General features: G+C 36.8%; 1 protein-coding gene across 4 annotated transcripts in view; it reads left to right on the forward strand.

Annotated features, from left to right (window-relative positions):
• The window catches only part of CHL1 (cell adhesion molecule L1 like), a 232825-nt gene extending 213639 nt beyond the window's left edge, over window positions 1-19186 (forward strand). For 3 of the 4 annotated variants that reach the window (XM_055414340.2, XM_055414345.2, XM_055414341.2), the window contains 8 exons: window positions 344-459; window positions 700-904; window positions 1116-1238; window positions 6671-6850; window positions 10024-10185; window positions 10795-10926; window positions 12712-12784; window positions 15561-19186. In XM_055414340.2, the coding sequence (XP_055270315.2) occupies window positions 344-459; window positions 700-904; window positions 1116-1238; window positions 6671-6850; window positions 10024-10185; window positions 10795-10926; window positions 12712-12784; window positions 15561-15777 (1208 nt within the window). In that variant the 3' untranslated portion in view covers window positions 15778-19186. The remainder of the gene's footprint in view (window positions 1-343; window positions 460-699; window positions 905-1115; window positions 1239-6670; window positions 6851-10023; window positions 10186-10794; window positions 10927-12711; window positions 12785-15560) is intronic. The other variant, XM_055414348.2, reaches the window with a different exon arrangement.
• Window positions 19187-19785: the final 599 nt, after the last annotated feature.

The raw sequence follows: 19785 nt of genomic DNA on the forward strand, positions 1-19785 counted from the left end.
ACTCCCAAGTCATTTGAGTTATGGTATTAGTCTAGTTCACGTGTTTCCAAGGCAGAGGATTTCATTGTCCACTGTTTTCAGTCACCTTGCTAACACCATATCCATCTGGACAAGGGTTTTTCTCAGTGTGGTACAGGCCCTCCTCTTCTCTAGAAACCTATTAATATTGGGGCCCTGAAACTCTTCTGTAATGAGAAACTCTCTTCATTCCATTTGAAATTGATTTGAGAAAAGTGCTTTCCTCAGATTAAAAAAAAAAAAAATGAAGGATCACCTTTAGAAAAGGATCCTAAGAATCGTGTTTGGATTATTTGAAAGCTAATCCTTCTTATGTGCCCAACAGATCCTGATACAGCTCCAGTGATCCAAGGGGTGGATGTTATAAACAGCACATTAGTTAAAGTTACCTGGTCAACAATTCCAAAGGAAAGAGTACACGGACATCTGAAAGGATATCAGGTTTTTATCATAGCTTTTCTTCTTCTCATTGTTAAATTAATATATTTCCTGTAAATAAGACTGATTTCAGAAGCTGAAAGAGAAATCTTCTATCACTGGTGGATAACGCTGTTGTTCAGTCCCTGAGTCGTGTCCAACTCTTTGTTACCCCATGGACTACAGCACGCCAGGTTTCTCTGTCCTTCACATTCATGTCCATTGAGTTAGTGATATGTTAAAGGGTTCCTATTCTCATTGCAGGTAAACTGGTGGAAGACAAAAAGCCTGTTGGATGGAAGGACACATCCCAAAGAAGTAAACATTCTGAGATTTTCAGGACAAAGAAACTATGGAATGGTTCCTTCTCTGGAAGCCTTTAGTGAATTTCACTTAACAGTCTTAGCCTATAATTCCAAAGGAGCTGGTCCAGAGAGTGAGCCTTTTATATTTCAAACACCTGAAGGAGGTGAGACAGTTTAGGATTAATATCTAGTTTATAAATAACAATTTAAAATAACAAATATCGCAGTGGTCAAAACATTTCCTCCCTTATTAGTAGTTAGGTTGTACATATGTCATATGAGTTAGCTCCTCAATTTAATAAAAAGAAAAAAAAACATAATTTTTTAAAGAAATTTACTGATTGGAGTGTCTATTGTTGGTTTTGTGTTTTCCAGTACCTGAACAACCAACTTTTCTCAAAGTCATCAAAGTTGATAAAGACAGTGCCACTTTGTCCTGGGGGCTACCCAAAAAATTGAATGGAAACTTAACTGGGTATCTATTGCAGTACCAGATAAGTGAGTACATATTTGAATTAGATTTGCCTATTAATGTTTCATTTTTTTTTGGTTGAGTATGTGGTTTCCCATGCTGAGAATCTAATTCATGCTTTGTAGGCTGGCATATTTACTTATAGCACAGGGGTTTGTAAACTGGCTTGCAAATCAAATTGAGCCTGCTGCCTATTCTTACAAGTTTTATGGCAACATGGCCATGTCCACTAACTTACATTTGTCTATAACTGCTTTCTTACTACAGTGGCAGAGCTGAGTAGCTGCAACAGAGATCACATAGCCCACGAAGGCTAAAATATTTACAATCTAGTCCTTAACAGAAAGGTTTGCCCTCAGGGATAATTCAGGAGACGTAGGAGACACAAGTTTGATCCCTGGGTTGGGTAGATCCCCTGGAGAAGGAAATGGCAACCCACTCTAGCATTGTTGCCTAGAGACTCCTATGGACAGAGGAGCATGGCGGGCTTTAGTCCTGAGGATCACAAAGTGTCAGACACGATTGAGCACGCACACACTCATATATATATATATATATATATATATATATAAGATACCTTGAGAATTAGGAAATAGGCAAAGAAAAAAGTTAGTAAATGATGTGGTGGATAGAGAATAGATTGGTGGTGGTGGCCCCAGACTTGGAAGTTGGGGAGGGCTAGGAGAAATGGGTGAATAGTGTGTTTCAATTTTTAGTTTAAGTCAGTTAAATTTAAAAATTGTAAACAGAAAAAGACATGATGTAGTGGAGATTCAGAACACACTGACTTCCACCCTACCCTGCCTCTTCTGTCTCGAGGCACGTTTCCAGTCTCAACTCTGCATATAGTTGTATCAGTAGACTCCTCCTTCTGTAGCCCACTGCTAGTCATGTCACAGTGAGGCCACACAGGCTCTCCCCATATGCTGTTGTGCAAGAAAGCTGTGGTACATTTACACAATGGAGTACTACTCAGCCATTAAAAAGAATACATTTGAATCAGTTCTAATGAGGTGGATGAAACTGGAGCCTATTATACAGAGTGAAGTAAACCAGAAAGAAAAACACCAATACAGTATACTAACGCATATATATGGAATTTAGAAAGATGGTAATGATAACCCTGTATATGAGACAGCAAAAGAGACACAGGTGTATAGAACAGTCTTTGGGACTCTGTGGGAGAGGGTGAGGGTGGGATGATTTGGGAGAATGGCATTGAAGCATGTATATTATCATATGTGAAACAAATCGCCAGTCCAAGTTTGATGCATGAGACAGGATGCTCGGGGTTGGTGTAGTGGGATGAACCAGAGGGATGGGATAGGGAGGGAGGTGGGAGGGGGGTTCAAGATGGGGAACCTATGTACACCTGGGACAGATTCATGTCAATGTATGGCAAGACCAATACAATAATGTAATTAGCCTCCAATTAAAATAAATTAAAAAAAAACATGTTTAGATGAAAGCAGATTATTTTAATCAGAGCACCTCCCATCTGTTCCAGTCTTCAAATCTAAGTATCAGCTCAATATGGAGATTAGGGGACTGAGCTCATAGGAAAATGTTAAAGTTAGAAGGCATGAATTCCTAAACAGCAGAAACATCAGGTCTATGGAAGCCCAGTCTACACTGCTTGCTTAGGTCAACTGGATCATAACCCTGAACTGCCATCAATCCCTTCAAGGCTTGCAGCAGTTCAGGTCAGGTATCAGCTTTAGTTTCTGTTCTGCTTTGAGTACCTATGATTAAACAGGTACAGCCATAACCCTAACAGAGGCAGCGGTTTAGCATTTTTGAGTATTGGCTAGTTAGCAGGATCAGTAAAAATTAAGTACTCTCCCTTCATTTTTCTGAAAACAGGAAGTCTATGAGGTATGTACCATCACTACTTTATGGATGAGAGGTATATAGAGTTGACTTACAAAGAGTCATGCAATAAAACAAGTGTTACAAAAAGATTGAAACCCAGCTCAGTCATTGTAGATGCTGAGCTCTTGAAAGTGAAAGTTGCTCAGTCATGTCTGATTCTTTGCAACTCCATGGAATAGTCCATGGAATTCTCCAGGTCAGAACACTGGACTGAGTAGCTATTTCCTTTACCATGGGATCTTCCCCATTCAGGGATCAAACCCCAGTCTCCCATATTGCAGGCAGATTCTTTACCAGCTGAGCTACCAGGGAAGACTTTAAGTCTCTTAATTCCATGAAGTGGATTTCAAACATGTAGAAAGCACTGAAGAAATACTTGAGAACTTTTCAGTGTCAACTTTATTTGGTAAAGATAGATCTTATTTTTATTCTAATAATAGAAAAACTGAATATTAAATAAATTCCTACCTTCATGTTGATCTGTATATAATATCTAAACTTATTGTAAAAACAAATGCTTAGAATATATAGAGAAAAAGCTGAAATATTAAAATCGCTGTGGTTACTGTACTACTTGATATGTGGACTTTTAATAAAATAACTTTATATTCAGTTCAGTCATTCAGTCTTGTCCAACTCTTTGCGACCTGATATACTGCAGCATGCCAGGCCTTCCTGTCCGTCACCAACTCCCAGAGTTTACCCAAACTCATGTCCATTGAGTTGGTGATGCCATCCAACCATCTCATCATCTGTCATCCCCTTCTCCTCCTGCCTTCAATCTTTCCCAGCATCAGGGTTTTTGCAGTGAGTCAGTTCTTCGGATCAGGTGGCCAAAGTATTGGAGTTTCAGCTTCAGTATCTGTCCTTCCAATGACTATTCAGGACTGATTTCTTTTAGGATGGACTGGTTGGATCCCCTTGCAGTTCAAGGGAATCTTAGGAGTCTTCTCCAACACCAGAGTTCAAAAGCATCAATTCTTCGGTACTCAATTTCTTTATAGTCCAACTCTCACATCCATACATGACTACTAGAAAATCCATAGCATTTACTAGATGGACCTTTGTTGGCAAAGTAATATCTCTGCTTTTTAATATGCTGTCTAGGTTGGTTATAGCTTTATTCCCAAGGAGCAGGCATCTTTTAATTTCATGGCTGCAGTCACCATCTGCAGTGATTTTGGAGCCAAAAAAAATTGTCTGTCACTGTTTTCACTGTTTTCCCATCTATTTGCCACGAAGTGATGGCACCAGATGCCATGATCTTAGTTTTCTGAATGTTGAGCTTTAAGCCAACGTTTCCCTCTACTCTCTTATTTTCATCAAGAGGCTCTTTAGTTCCTCTTCACTTTCTGCCATAAGGGTGGTGTCATCTGCATATCTGAGGTTATTGATATTTTTCCCAGCAATCTTGATTCCAGTTTGTGCTTCATCCAGCCCAGAGTTTCTCATGATGTACTCTGCAAATAAGTTAAATAAGCAGGGTAACAATTTACAGCCTTGACGTACTCTTTTCCTGATTTGGAACCAGTCTGTTGTTCCATGTCCAGTTCTAACTGTTGCTTCCCGACCTGCATACAGGTTTCTCAAGAGGCAGGTCAGGTGGTCTGGTATTCCCATTTCTTTCAGAATTTTCCACAGTTTGTTATGGTCCACACAGTCAAAGGCTTTGGAGTAGTCAATAAAGCAGAAATAGATGTTCTTCTGGAACTCTCTTGTTTTTTTGATGATCCAATGGATGTTGGCTGTTTGATCTCTGGTTCCTCTGCCTTTCCTAAACCCAGCTTGAAGATCTGGAAATTCACAGTTCACATACTGTTAAAGCCTGGCTTGGAGAATTTTGAGCATTACGTTACTAGCATATGAGATGAGTGAAATTGTGTGATAGTTTGAGCATTCTTTGTTATTCCTTTGGATTGGTATAAAACCTGACCTTTTCCAGTCCTGTGGCCACTGCTGAATTTTTCAAACTTACTGGCATATTGAGTGCAGCACTTCCACAGCATCATCTTTTAGGATTTGAAATTGCTCAATGGGAATTCCATCACTTCCACTAGCTTTGTTTGTAGTGATGTTTTCTAAGGTCCACTTGACTTCACTTTGCAGGATGTCTGGCTCTAGATGAGTGATCACACCATTGTGATTATCTGGGTCGTGAAGATCTTTTTTGTACAGTTCTTCTGTGTATTCTTGCCACCTCTTCTTAATATCTTCTGCTTCTGTTAGGTTCATACCATTTCTGTCCTTTATTGTGCCCATCTTGGCATGAATTGTTCCCTTGGTATCTCTAATTTTCTTGAAGAGATCTCTAGACTTATATCAATACTGATTTAGCTGTTAAATGATTGAAATATTCTTAAATGGCTTATCTATTTTTGTGGCTATATGTTCTAAATAGTCGTTGAGTGTGTATATGAGAGCTCTCCATGTACTTTTGCTGAATTCTTACATTGATTGTGGTGGTTTTTCAGTTGACTTGGTGGTATTTACAGGAGTGCTCTTAAGTAATCTACCAAGAGTGATTATTTTACTTCTTTCCTATGTTTGGATTAGTAATTTTTCATTTCCATTTATCTCACTGCATTATATCTACAATGAAGGCATTTTTAAGTTAAAGAGTACATATATTTTTATAGTCTCTTGGACCAAATGTGAAGAGTGTTTATTCTAGCCCTTTTAATACCACTAATGGTTGCACAGTCTTGAACATAGTTTCATATTGGATTATTCTTTTGGTACTTTTATAGCACTTTGTGCTCTTGTACAAATATCAAGATCTTGCTATGCTGCAGGTTCTTTGAAAGGCACTATCTAAATCATATTTTTCCATACAGCACTTTACATAGTGCTACGTGTACAGTAGACATTTTAAAATACATTAATCTATCAGTTTCTTGAGTCTTTATAGCTGAATACTCGTTCAGTGCTACATATTAAGCCAGAAACTATAGAAGACTCTGGTAAATCACTGTTCAAATTTTTACAATAAAAGATGAAAAAGTACTTAGCTCAGATAGTAGAGAATCCGCCTGAAATGTTGGAGATTTGGGTTCAATCACTGGGTTGGGAAGATCCTCTGAAGAAGGAAATGGCAACCTACTTCAGTGTTCTTGCCTGGGACATCCCACGGACAGAGGAGTCTGGTGGGCTAACTCCAAGGGGCCTCAGACAGTCGGACATGGCTAAGTGACTAATACACACACACACGTCAAGGATACAATGAAAATATATCAATGGGGGAAGCTCATGATTGTTAACAGGAATGGTAAAGCTGGAGTGGTTGTCCAGTTGAGCATAGTGATTAAGAGCATGGGCTTTGGAGTTAAAAGGCTGTGGTTGAGATTCAAATCCTAGTTTGCCAGTTAGTGGCTCTAGATCTAGGCAGTGTGTTTATTTTTGCCAGATCTTAAATTACCCATGGATAATATGTCATAATTTTATCTACCTCATAGAATTGAGTTGATAACTATGAATAATTAAGATGGCAGGCCACAAGCATAAACAGAAGCAGAAATAAGGCGTAACATAACTTGAATTGTTAAGACTACAAAATCTGAGGTGTTGATGTTCGTGTTTCTTTCTTCAGTAAATGACACTGATGAAATCGGAGAGCTAAATGATATCAACATTACAACTCCATCAAAGCCCAGCTGGCGTCTCTTGAACCTCAATGCAACTACCAAGTACAAATTCTACTTGAGGGCTTGCACTTCAAAGGGCTGTGGAAAACCAATTACTGAGGAGAGTGCCACATTAGGAGAAGGGAGTAAGTACGGGAGGTTTATGCATGCTCTGTTTCAAACTGCTCTGAAAGGAAGGCACCGTGGTAGTCACTATAAATCAGCAATGATTGTGCTCTCAATCTGTCTGACCTTCTGTTTTCCACTGATGTACAGAATTTATTTTTCTTGTTTCTGAAGTTCACATTGACTCAATTTATGGATTTCTGCACAGCAGTAATCAAACTATAGCCTCAGTGTGTATAAGGTCAGGAACTATAATTCTAATTAAAATAGGGGGCTATAAGGTCACAAAGTTAGTCATAAGGTTAGTAGAGTGGGTATTTTTCTTTTGGAAATGTTTCCACCCAGAAAAATGTTTGCCTCTTGCACTGGTAGACGTTTTACAACACTGATCTGACACGTTTCACCTCCAGGTCATGACTCATCTATACAGTGATCCATTTATCAATTGTATCTACTGGATGATGCCAAGTAATTAGCTTGAAAACGGCTCATAACTCTTATCGTTTCATTTGTATAGTTAGCCTAATTCAATTTTACTTTTCTATTTTTTTTCCAACTCAGGCCATTTCCCTTCCACAATTATCTCTCCAATTATGATTTTAGAAGCATTTTTACTAATTTTTCTATGTTATCAACAGGGCATTAGGAGATAAAAGAAGAAGGGCAAACAAGAAAAGAAGTGGATTGGGGGAAAGGATAGACACACTTTTAAGCTTAAAAAAGAGGGCTTAGAATTGAATTCAAGTTGATGATACCTAGAGGGGTACTGGAGGCGGGCACAAGGAAATGGGAAAGAGCAGGAAGGGAAATATAAACAAGTCATTTATGTTTCACATACTGTGCAGCCACTGTTCTGGACGCTTTCCCAAATTTTAGATTAAATGAAAGGTAGAACCCATGGAAAAAAGAGCAAATAGTAACGAAGAAACTTGAACCGTCTATCATTTATAAAAGACATATACCGCAATGTATTTAAGTTCGTGAATCACTATGAAATGAATGTATTTGTGTAAATGGTTATTTGTCAGTTTGTTCTTCCTCTCATTTTGTTCCTACTCAATGTAAATATTGAAGAGCTTATGTTTTCCTAAGAGTTCCTATATACTCAAAACTTTCTTTTATGGGGGAATGTGTACATATACATATGTATACACACACACATACATATCCAAAATAGTTTCTCTCAAAAACTCAAATTGTTTCCAAGGATGAATTGGACATCAAGTGAATTGAAGAACTTATTTACCTACTTTTAATGGTGACTGAAAACACTCTAGTAACTAAAAGGTTCTTATTCTTCTAAAGTTCAAATGGTTAATAAGTGTCTGTCACCAAGAAAATAAGTCAGAATAGTGGTAATCTAAATATGCAACTGTAGTATTTTCTAAAACAGAGTTTAAGGCCTGGGAAGGGTTACTTCTATTTAAGGACCAACACTATAATATATATCCCATTCCTGGCGATTAGCAGCATGTAAGAAAAAAAAATCACAAAATTGTCTTATTATAGCGATGCATCCTCATATATATGGAAATCTTGGCAAATTTGGGCTTGGTTGCATTGACAAGTTGTTTTCAGAGGGTGGAAAATGCTGTTTATGTGGCTACATAAATGATGCTAGTCTCTTCTGCAAATTCAAAATATAACTCATGTGCTTGAGCGTCTTATATTTCTTCACTCTCGTGTCATGATTTGAAAGTGTTTCTTACTAGTATGTTTGTGCTCTTTTTCAGGATTCTACAATGTCAGCTACTGTCCCCTTCCCCTGTTGACACTGAATTTTCTTCCATAGGCCTATACTGCCATATTTACAGAAAAAAACAACTAGTCTTTTCCACTTGATTTCAACATGATCTTTGGGGAAAAATGTATATTTCTACTGAGAATATCCATCTTGCTATCACTAAATACTCTAAAAATGTTAACTTTTGTGCAAATTGGAATCTGTTTCTGTGGATCTTTCTTTTCTTTTCTCTGTCTGGATGGTGCATTTTAAGGTCATCTGGCATTAAATCAGAGAATGGGATCTGATACACAAGCATTTTTTTCCCCATCATTTTCTGGTTGTCACTTTGATGTTCAGGTGGCTCACATTCCATAATCTAAAAGGGGGAAAAAATCGAGTTAATCAGAAATATTCTTTTTTGTGTTATTACTGGTTGCAATAAAATACTTGCTTTGCTCTATTTTTCAAAAGCTTGTGCTATTTAATGGAACGCTAAATTTCTGTTTTTCAAAGGCAAAATTAATTGTGTTTTGTTTTAATAGTGTTCAATATTGAAGGCTTTCTTCAACTAATATAACTGGTCTTATTTTTCTCACAGTGCCATTTTTAATGATGTCTTTGTGTTATCAGTAACTATATAATCAATTTTTACTCTGTGTTAAAGTTATACCTAAATTTTAACATGTGACACATTCTGATTTAAAGCCTTTAAACATTGTTAACATTTTATTGAGTTAATTCTTAGCAACATTATGGATCAACAGCAAAATTATTTTAGATATTTTGTTATAATGTCAGAAATGTATATTTTAATTTTACTTGTCATTTTTATCTGCTGCGATATTCTACAATTAATATATTGACATACATTTATTTTGAAGTGTAAAGTTCTCAAACACTTCAAAAATTTCAATACATTTCATTTAAAAGTACCTATAAACCTGCATTTTTATGTAGCCTAAGTTTCTAGAAATTTTAGACATTTAATATATGAGCATATTATGCTTCTATCAATACTTATGAAAATGACCAAGGCAAAGGAAGTAATGTAGATTAAAGATTTTAATGCCATATGCTATCAATTTGGCTATCAATAAGCCAAAATCTCCAAATCTGGTTCCTACGAGGTTTGTGAAAGTCCAAATTGCACAAAGTGACATTGTATAATTTTTTGAAGTCTATGTTTGGTTTTAAACCATTCATATGACCACACAAATTTATAGCATCACTTCATCAACAAGTTTATAATTTTTAACGGACATGAATTAAGTTCATCTACTCCATTTCAGCACATTAAAAAAAGAAAATCTTGAAATGTATCAGTATTTTCTTCTGATAATTCAGAACTGAGAAAAAAATGCTACAAATGGCTCTCTTATTCATCTCAAATAACAGTACTTTTTTGCTTTTCATGTCCTACTTTTCAGTGATTACAATTCATATGAATTAACTGTGTACATTTCTTAGGTAAAAGTGTCGGGAAGATATCAGAAGGAGTAAATCTTACTCAAAAGATTCACCCAGTAGAGGCATTTGAGCCGGGAGCTGAACATGTAGTTCGCCTATTGACTAAGAATTGGGTTGATAACAATAGCATTTTTGAAGATGTAATTGAGACAAGAGGGAGAGGTGAGAAATGAGATTCTGTTTGGAGCCATCTTAGACAATACATCTATGCTCTGTAGATTATTTATTTTACATATTTCCTATGTTGAAAATATGAAGTACATTAGCTGTAAAAATCATAGTGTCAATTTGTTTTGGCATAGCATTTTAACAGTATCGAAATGAGAAATGTCTCGCCAAAGTCCAGACTTACCTCTTAATTGTTTTTATCAGAGTAGTTGCCTAAAAATGTCTGCGGCTAATTAACATGTGTTAGTAACAAAAACTAAAAACCCCAGAATCTCCTTGGCAATCTGCATGTAACCAAGGCAGCTTGTGCTTTTGCTTGCTTGCTGCTGCTACTGTGTTTATCTTGATCTGTCTCTACTGTCTATCTTTGGTTTTCATCCTCAGAGTCAAATGCAGTTTGAGAAGCCCTTTCTGAACAATGAATTAACAATTTATCAGGATTCTCCTGATGAACTGTACTTCAAATCACATACCCTCTAGGGGCACTCCAAGGACAAAAGTGATGCTATTTTGTATGTTTAAAAATGATGTTTAATGTTCCCAAAGGGGCTTGATTTCAAAGATGGTTTCCAGTACTCAGTGTGCCTTCTCTCTGTACAACAGAATATGCTGGTCTGTACGATGACATTGCCACTCAAGGCTGGTTTATTGGACTGATGTGTGCAATTGCTCTACTCACGCTAATATTGTTAACTGTTTGCTTTGTGAAGAGGAACAAAGGTGGAAAGTATTCAGGTAAAGTTGTTTCTTACGATGACTTTAAATTTTACTAAGTAAATACTACTTACCTGTTTAGGACATCCCAGGTAGCTTAGACGGTAAAGAATCTGCCTGGAATGCAGGAGACCTGGGTTTGATTCCAGGGTTGGGAAGATCCTGTGGAGGAGGAAATGGCAACCCACTCCAGTATTCTTCCCTGGAAAATACCATGGACCGAGGAGCCTGGCGGGCTACAGTCCATGGGGTCGCAAAGAATCAGACATGACTGAGCAATTAACACTTCCACACTTTACATTTAATTTCTAGGAGACCTTCGTAAGAAACATCTTCAGTTGTTTCAATTACACATTAAAGTCTATTTATATTAGTACATTAGTGTACTGAGAGGAAAAGAAAATTCCTCTATTAACTAACCAAAGGGTGTATGTATGATCAAGAAAATTATTTCTAGGTAGTCACTTGTTTTATGAATGAAAGTATTTCATCTTTTTAAAAATGAAATATTCATTTCTAGTATATAAAGTAGACTTTACTGAGGCATATAATTCTTCCATGCTTCTATTTTCTATCTGTAAAATATCACATATGATAGGGAGACTTGTTACTAAATCACACACATATATTTTAATAGTATGCCTCTCTACAAATTCATGACCCAGAGATATTTTGCACTAGTTCATTCTAATAGTACTGGGTTCACTAGTCAGCTGTGTTAACTTAACCATTGCTGGGAATGCATCCCTTATTCCTCTGATATATATCAGGTATAATACCTCTTGAATTAATGGTACATAAAATATAAATAAAAATCATCCTAGTTAATAGCTGGCTTTAACTTCATTCAATTTTCAAATGTATTTGTCTTTTTAGATTTATATATATGTTTTGTTGTTACTATTATTTTTGCTCAGTATTCATGATACTTTTATAGAGGGGGAAAGATTTACATCCCAGTGCTATTTGTTTGTTGGGGAGCCCATTAGGTATACTGAACAATCAAACCAGAGAATAATTTCTAAATTTTTGTAACATTACATAGAATGCTTATGCAGTTATACCTCTTGTGAAGACTGAATTCTTATGAATTAGAGTTTCAATGACTAATGGATTTTCTAGGTAAGTAACTGAAAACTGTAAAGAGACATAGCATTTCCCTTTGAGTATATGCAACAAATTGTCCTTTGTGAAGTGTTACCTTATCCAGATTCTGAAGGAGTTTCTTCAAATTGTGCTCTTAAACACAAGTCAGCATTTCACACTATAGGAAAACCAAGAGACATTCTCATCTCTCTGCAAGTAAGTAGCAAAAGGTGCCGTGACAAGGGATTTTAGTTTGAGTTTTCTGAGCACAATGAGTCAACAATCTTCGTGTTCTATATCCCACTGTTTAGAATAAATCTAACTTAACCTATGGTATTATAGACTTGAATATTCTGATTATTGAGGCAGTTTGGAGTAAGAGAACAACCAAATGATAGACTTTTTAGTTCTTTAGTTTAACAACATAGATCTGATATCAGTCAATGACATTTTCAAAAAGTTGAGCATAGTAAAATGTACATACATTAATTTGGTCTTTATTAAGAGACTGTAAGTAGGTTTGACTCTTCCATTAGGACACACTGGCCACATAATACTGAATTCATGTATAACTGAACCAGATTGTAACTTGATAACAAAGAGGTGAAAGATGAGTGAATAGGTACAAACAAAACACATGACTTATTAACAGTGCTTTGAAGATAGATGTCTTTAAAAATGACTCTTATTACTCCTCTACCTGTGTGTGTGTTTTTTTAGTGAAAGAAAAGGAGGATCTTCATCCAGACCCTGAAGTTCAGTCAGCTAAAGATGAAACCTTTGGAGAATACAGGTAAACATTACACTCCATTTAAAAATGTATCAAAGCATATATCCATCAGGTTAAATAAACTTTATATTTTAAAAAAGCATTTCTACTTAAAGCTTACAGGACTACATTTTAACACCCCTATAAAGAATAGTAATACAAGTGATGGATAGCAACCAAATGTCTGTGTGAGGAGGTGTGAGGCGTAATGGCTATCTAGGTAGACTCCGTGTGTTTGGACACTTTCCTTGAACGGTGTTATGCAAAGGACAGTATTGTTATCTAGAGATTATCTGTATAAAACAGGTAAAATATCTGGTAGTCACTCCTCGCCGGAGCCATTGTGAACTCAGGTTGTATTCAGTGTATACTCATAAACATGTATTTTGTGTACCTACAAAGGTGCTTAAGTCACAAAACATGTCCTCAAGATGAACCTAGTGTGTGTTGGGGGGGAATTACCTATGCAGATGATTGTAATTAATTAAAGAGAATAGGAGCAAAAAAGGGAGCAACTATTCCTAAGATGAGCTCTGCTAAGAGTTCATCCAAAGAAGGTTAAGACAGCCTTTAAAGGATGAAAAAGATTGTGTCACTCTTAACCCCTGGACCAAACTTATATAAGTGTGCCCAAATGGGAGAAACTGCAAGAAACCTGGTAGGAGGTAAGTACCTCCTGAGTGTGTGTTACCTTCTCCCTCTCTCGCTGTCGCTGTGCATCTTCACCTTTCCATCACCCTCTTCTTTGCTCACCTGTTCTTGCTGAGGATGCTGTTGTTTTTAGTCAGGTGCTCTGTATACTGCAGCTGAGGGAGCTGTTGCAGTTTCCAGGCATACATCACCGTTAGCACACAAGACCAGGATCCATATCACAGAGCAGACTCACTTGGCTCTGACTGGCCCCTGCCCTGGATCCATCATTATAAACAGAGATGTGGAATATTCTCGTTATCTCTCCTGCATTAACTTATGTGGGCCTCCCAGGTTGCTCAGATGGTAAAGAATCTGCCTGCCAATGTAGGAGATGTGGGTTCAGTCTCTGGGTTGGGAGAATTCCCTGGAGAAGGAAATGGCAACCCATTCCAGTATTCATGCCTGGAAAATTCCATGGACAGAGGAGCCCAGCGAGCTACAGTCCACAGGGTTGCAAAAGAATCAGATACGACTGGGAGACTAAGCACGCACACACACACACTAACCGATATACATCTGAACCTCATGGTATGCTCTCCTTGGCTCTCTACTTATTTTTCTTTCCTCCATTTAGTTAATACTCTTTACACTTTGATATTTCTTGGTAAATGACTTCAGATACTTTCTAGGAAAAGTAGCATTAGAAAACTTAAATTTTACAAACTAGAAAACTGTGCCTCAAATCCCCCAAGGCAAAGGTCATTGAGGATCTGTGGCAACTGTTTAAAATGCTTTTGAAAGACATATTACTTGTTCAATTTTATAAGGAAAAAAAAACTAAAGACATGCCTTATTCAAAACTCATTCCCTCATGTTTTGCAGCTGCTCTAAAAAGACAGGTAAAACCACCCCCTGCACTATTCACCTGGCATCTTGTTTAGAGTAGTTAATAGTTTTCATCACCTTTCCTCAAAACTACGTGTTTTCAGGCAGATTATTCCAGGGGACAGTAACATACGTGAATTCTCATCTTTCCAGCTTCTGGTAATAGTTTCTTCGCTGTCCCGTTGCCTGGTCTGTAAGGTAATACCACATTTGGTCTTTTAGTTTTCTTCGTATTTGTTTTTGTAACTGTAGCATCCTAGTTCTGGAACGAATTATGGTAAGCATCAGGACAGTCTGAGTTATGCTGCTAGTGAAAACAGCTCCAGATGCTTTTCTTCCTCAGATTGTGTGTCCACATACCTGTGTCCACCATAGATGGCTCTGGCCATCCTGGTCACTTAGGATGCTGGCTGATAGATGAGGATGCAGGGTCACCACAGCAGTGGAACCGGAATATGGCACATGGAGCACCAGCTCTAAAGTGACATGTCACCCCTGCTCACTTTTCTTTGGCCAAAGCAAATCATATGGCACTGCCTAACACAGAGGGCAGTAAAGTACCTTCCTGCCCTGCTTCTAGAAAACCTGAGATAATGGAATGATTTGATGGACACCACCAGCTACTACCCCATTCTATAAAGTGCTCATCATGTGCTAATTACATTTCCCCCTAATTTTTCCTTTTTAGAATTTTATAAAATCTTCTAATTTGGTATACAGCTTTATAGTATGAAAGAAGTTGGTATTTTCAAAAAAATCCTCAGCTAGAAATTAAAACTGTATCATATGAAAGACATTTTACTAACTTAGAGTTGGGTTTGTTAAAGTATAAAACTCAGAGCATAAATATAGGATATTTGTAGCATTCCTGTTTTAAAAATGCCAGCTATTCTTTTTCTAATTTAACAACCTTGAGTTTATAAACTGTATTGAAGTTCTTTGGTTACAAGAAACAGGATTTGACCAGGAGTTCTAAAAGTTCCTGAAAGTGAAGGAAATAACTTTTGTTCTCTATGTACATAAGCAGATTGGATATCTGCATGTCTCAATTTTAAAGGGAAGCAGGAGTGTTGTGAGTAACAGAAAACTTTCTCAGTTATTCAGCGTAACACAAATTGGTAATGACTTTCTAAACATTTCTTTATGAAAGGGTCATTTAGGATCTGTCTTCAGTGCTAACATGACTATCTGGAAAATCTTAAAACCTACTAGCACTTTAGCATGAGTCTTGCTTTCCATGAATAGCTCAGATTTTGTCAAACTATTCTTTTTTATTTTCTAGTGACAGTGATGAAAAACCTCTCAAAGGAAGCCTTCGGTCCCTTAACAGGGATATGCAGGCCACAGAGAGCGCCGATAGCTTAGTGGAGTACGGAGAAGGTGACCACGGTCTCTTCAACGAGGATGGCTCTTTCATTGGTGCCTATGCTGGGTCGAAGGAGAAAGGATCTGTGGAAAGCAATGGAAGTTCCACAGCAACGTTTCCACTCCGGGCATAAACAGAGCATGTAGCAACAAACCAGTGGCTCACACCAACCTTCCAGATTTAACTGTTCAAGGGAGCAAGAACTTTCATATAGAATAGAAACATGCTGGCAGAAGCTTTCACCCAGAATTCAAACCTCCTGGAACTGTTAAGAAAAAGAGCACTGCCTTGAAAAAGTGAAAATACCTAGCACTATAGGCCTGTAGTTTGTTTGTTTTTCAGGTGCTCAAAATACAAACCATGAAAACAAACCCTGTATTTAGGTTCACCTCAACCGAATCCAAAGTCTCTATCCGGTCACATGCATACCTGCCTGGTTCCACTCCTCACTGTGTTTGCACAGATGTTGCTGCCTTGTGGGTTTTCTGCGTATGCACACGTGTACTCAGTCTCAGAGAACTGTCTCAGTGACTTCACTTCAGGACAGGTTAAAAGATGGTAAGCCACCTGGTTATTTAAGCTGTAAAGAGGAATATGAATGTCTTATTAAATAACACTTCATTGAATATATATAGTCTAAATTTATTATTTAAAATGTTACTTGCAGAAGTCTTAGGTGAACAATCAACTAGTATTTATTGAGCTCCTAACTCTTTGCCCAGAGATGGTCTTGCTTAAACAGAATTCTTTCAGTTTCAACATGAACTTAGTTTCTATCAATTATGACACCTAAAAACATCTTTATGGTTTTTTTGGGCTCAATTCTACAAAAGCAGCAGTGGTCAGAAGGTTATCTTACGAAAGAACAGGCAAGAGAGGTGTCTCTGATGCTGGGGTCTGATAACTGTATCTATTTGATATCTCCATTTCTAAATTGACTGCTTTTACCTTTTTTCTATGTTTGTATAATGGTATGTTCCATATATTTCATGAATGCATTGTACATATTATGTTAATATTTACACAATTTAAAATAGAGATTGTTTTATTTTGAAGTGAGAAAAAGAACATTAACAGGCATGTCTGTACAGCTAGAGTATAGAGTAATATACCATTTTTCATCAGTCCACAGCTATGACCAATAATATGAGGTTCCCAAACTGAAGACTTTGTACAAAGCATTTGGATTTTGTTCTTATATGCTTTTCCAACAATCTCAAAATAAAGTATCATATAAATATTGAGGGGAATGTTTTCATATTTTTCAAAGTAAATTTTTGTTGTTGAGTGTACTCCTACCCCAGCCCGCCAAAAAGAAAAACCGTTTACAGCATAAATTCCTATACGTATGTTTGCCTATATCACATTTTAAGAATCTTCAGGGTGGGATATTTTTCTGTGTTCTCCTTCTGTCAAAGCTAGTAAAATTCAGAGAATGTATTTCCTGGCATGTGAGCGACTAGTCCTTCTAAAATTGTACATGAGAGCGGTTTAGAAATACTATGAAGGGCTGTGCAGGAGTGTCAGTAAAATTCAGTGTTGAGCTTCTCATTTTATGGAAATATTTCTTAACCTTACCATTAAATCCTTAAGTATATTCCTGAATCATGTTTACGTGAAACCAACTCACAGGTTTTACTTTCATTTTTGACCTCTACCCATTGGTATATATTGTTCAAGCCTTGACTTTTATTCATGTAGTCCACTCTCTTTCTTATGGACCAAAATGAGGGGTTGTGTATAATAGTCAAGCAGTAATCCACACTGAATATCTAATTATCATTTTAAACCTTGTGTGTCCTCCCAAATGGATAGGCAGCAGAAAAGAATGTCTTACTTACAACAATACTTGGTGGGCTCAGGACTTGACCACATTTCTGATGTAAGGATTGTCAAAGTGGGAAGGCACTGTGGTCCTCAAACTGGATATGAGGAGCCACATACTCATCCAGCACCTTGAGCTTGATTCCCATCTAATTTTAAGGCAGAGCTTTTCTCAAGGAAGAGTCATCATGTTCTGACTTACCTGGGGGGAATTTCTGGTACTCAGCTATCAATGAGGCCAAGGTTAGGACTTCTGAGTTTAGTTCCTCTGAATTCTGGTTCCTCATCTTTGTCATCAGCTGAAAAGGTTTCTGCAGGTTGGACATAGTCTCAAAAATGCATTAGGATTAATGTAAATTTAATCACCTTTCAATTAGAAATTAACACAAATAATGTTTTATTTTCCTGGATCATAGAGTTCTTTAACTTGTGAGCAGTAAGCATGTTCCTGCTCATATTTTCTGAATGTCCCAAACATACGGATTTGAGAAACGAGATTGCTTTAAGATTGCCTTCAGCTATGACTCTTCATTACCCTGTTTCAATAGCATTTGGTTTCTACTGGGAATCTGCACAGAAGGAATAGGTCTATGGCTAACTTTCTCTAGCCTACAGCCAGTATTATTTCAATGTAATAGATTGTATATAATCTCCAGGATTGATGGTGGGGATCAGTTCCTAGGGAGCTGTTCAAGGGTTAGGAAAACGCAAATTCTCTTCCTGGTTCCAGCACTGATGTTGTACGTAAACCTTAGGCAAGTTGCTTGACCCCTTTGCTTCAAACTGTCTCAACTTTAAAGTGCTAATGATTATCTCAGTTACCTTATCTCTGTCACAGGGTGTTCTTTTGTATGAAGAAAAATTTGAAAATGATAAAAGCTAAGATGCCTTCTAACTTCATAAGCAAACCTATAATCTAATGATAAGTCAAAAAGTCACTCCACACATACCAACTTGTTTCCTGTGAACACATAAATATATTTTTATAGAAAAACAAATCTACAGGAAATAAATCTACTGTTCAATGAGCAGTATGGTTTGCACATGCCATCCAAAATGATTAATCAGAAGGAAATTAAGCAGGGTCTTTGCTATACAAAAGTGTTTTTCACTAATTTTGCATGTGTTTATAAGAAAATGTGAATTTGGTGGATTTATTCTGTTGGTAAAAAGGCATCTGATATTTTAGATGTATCCATGTTTATAAAAGTGTAAGCACAATGGAATTATGCTGGAAGTCTCAAATAATATTTTTCCTACTTTATATTCATGGAAGAGATGAGCTAAAGAGAGAACAATAATGAGAAATGGTGGTGTGTTTTTCTAAGCATTTAAGACATAATTGCCAACTGAAACCCTAAAAATGTTTACACGTCATTAAGGTTTGATTCTTGTAACAAGTTTAAATTGATTATGAAGGGATTGGGTTTGTAATCTGTGGTAGTATGTATTCTAGTTCCCATAGTGAAATAAGTAGGGTTGTGCCAAAGCTTACTTTGTTTATATCTTAAATTGTTGGATTACATCATCAAAGCAGGTAAAAGGTACGCAGAACTGGTTTACCTGATTTTCTTTTGGATAGAATTAATATTCATAGTAGAACCTTATTAAAATGTGTTTGTATTGTAGGTGGTGTTTGTATTATGCTTATGAATATGTATGGTTTAAAAATATTTTCAGTATACAAGAAATTCAGCTTTCCCAATAAACGTTCAACTTCACGTACTCTAAAACTGTTTGCTTTTTTCTATCCATATAAGAAGAGTCCGAATTTACATATCAGTCTTACCTTCAGTTGCCTCTGATCCTGGGATATCTGTAAGTGAAGTATAAATTAGTAGAGCATAAAGGTTTAAGTAAGGTATTTTGATCTGAATGATAATTTTTACAAATAACTATTTAATATCATCCACATCTATAAACTGTAATATGCCAATAAACTCTATAGTTATGATGTAAAATTAAGATGAACATATATTCATCTGATTGGTTTCAGAACAGTGTGGAAGTGTTCCTTTGCAGGAAAACATCCAATAGGCTGTACTTTCTACTAAGGCTAGTGGGTAATTGGAACACCTGATCTGGCTCAGCAGAAAAGCTACTGATAATTGTGATTTCTAAAAAGCATTTTCTGTGTACTAAGCAGTTTACATACAGTATATACTTTTTTATTCCCTCACTCCTCTTAGGAACACTTTAGAAATGTGGGTTTGAGTTTAAAGCTGACTTATTCATGGTTAGAAACGTCTTGCTTTTAATATAGTATGGTCAGAACATATACTAGGGGAAAACAGGCAAAACAGGGTCTATAAAACAG

Source organism: Moschus berezovskii, chromosome 24 (genome assembly GCF_049115385.1).
Source record: "Moschus berezovskii isolate FMDL1 chromosome 24, NW_MosBer_1.0, whole genome shotgun sequence".
NCBI classification, from domain to species: domain Eukaryota; kingdom Metazoa; phylum Chordata; class Mammalia; order Artiodactyla; family Moschidae; genus Moschus; species Moschus berezovskii.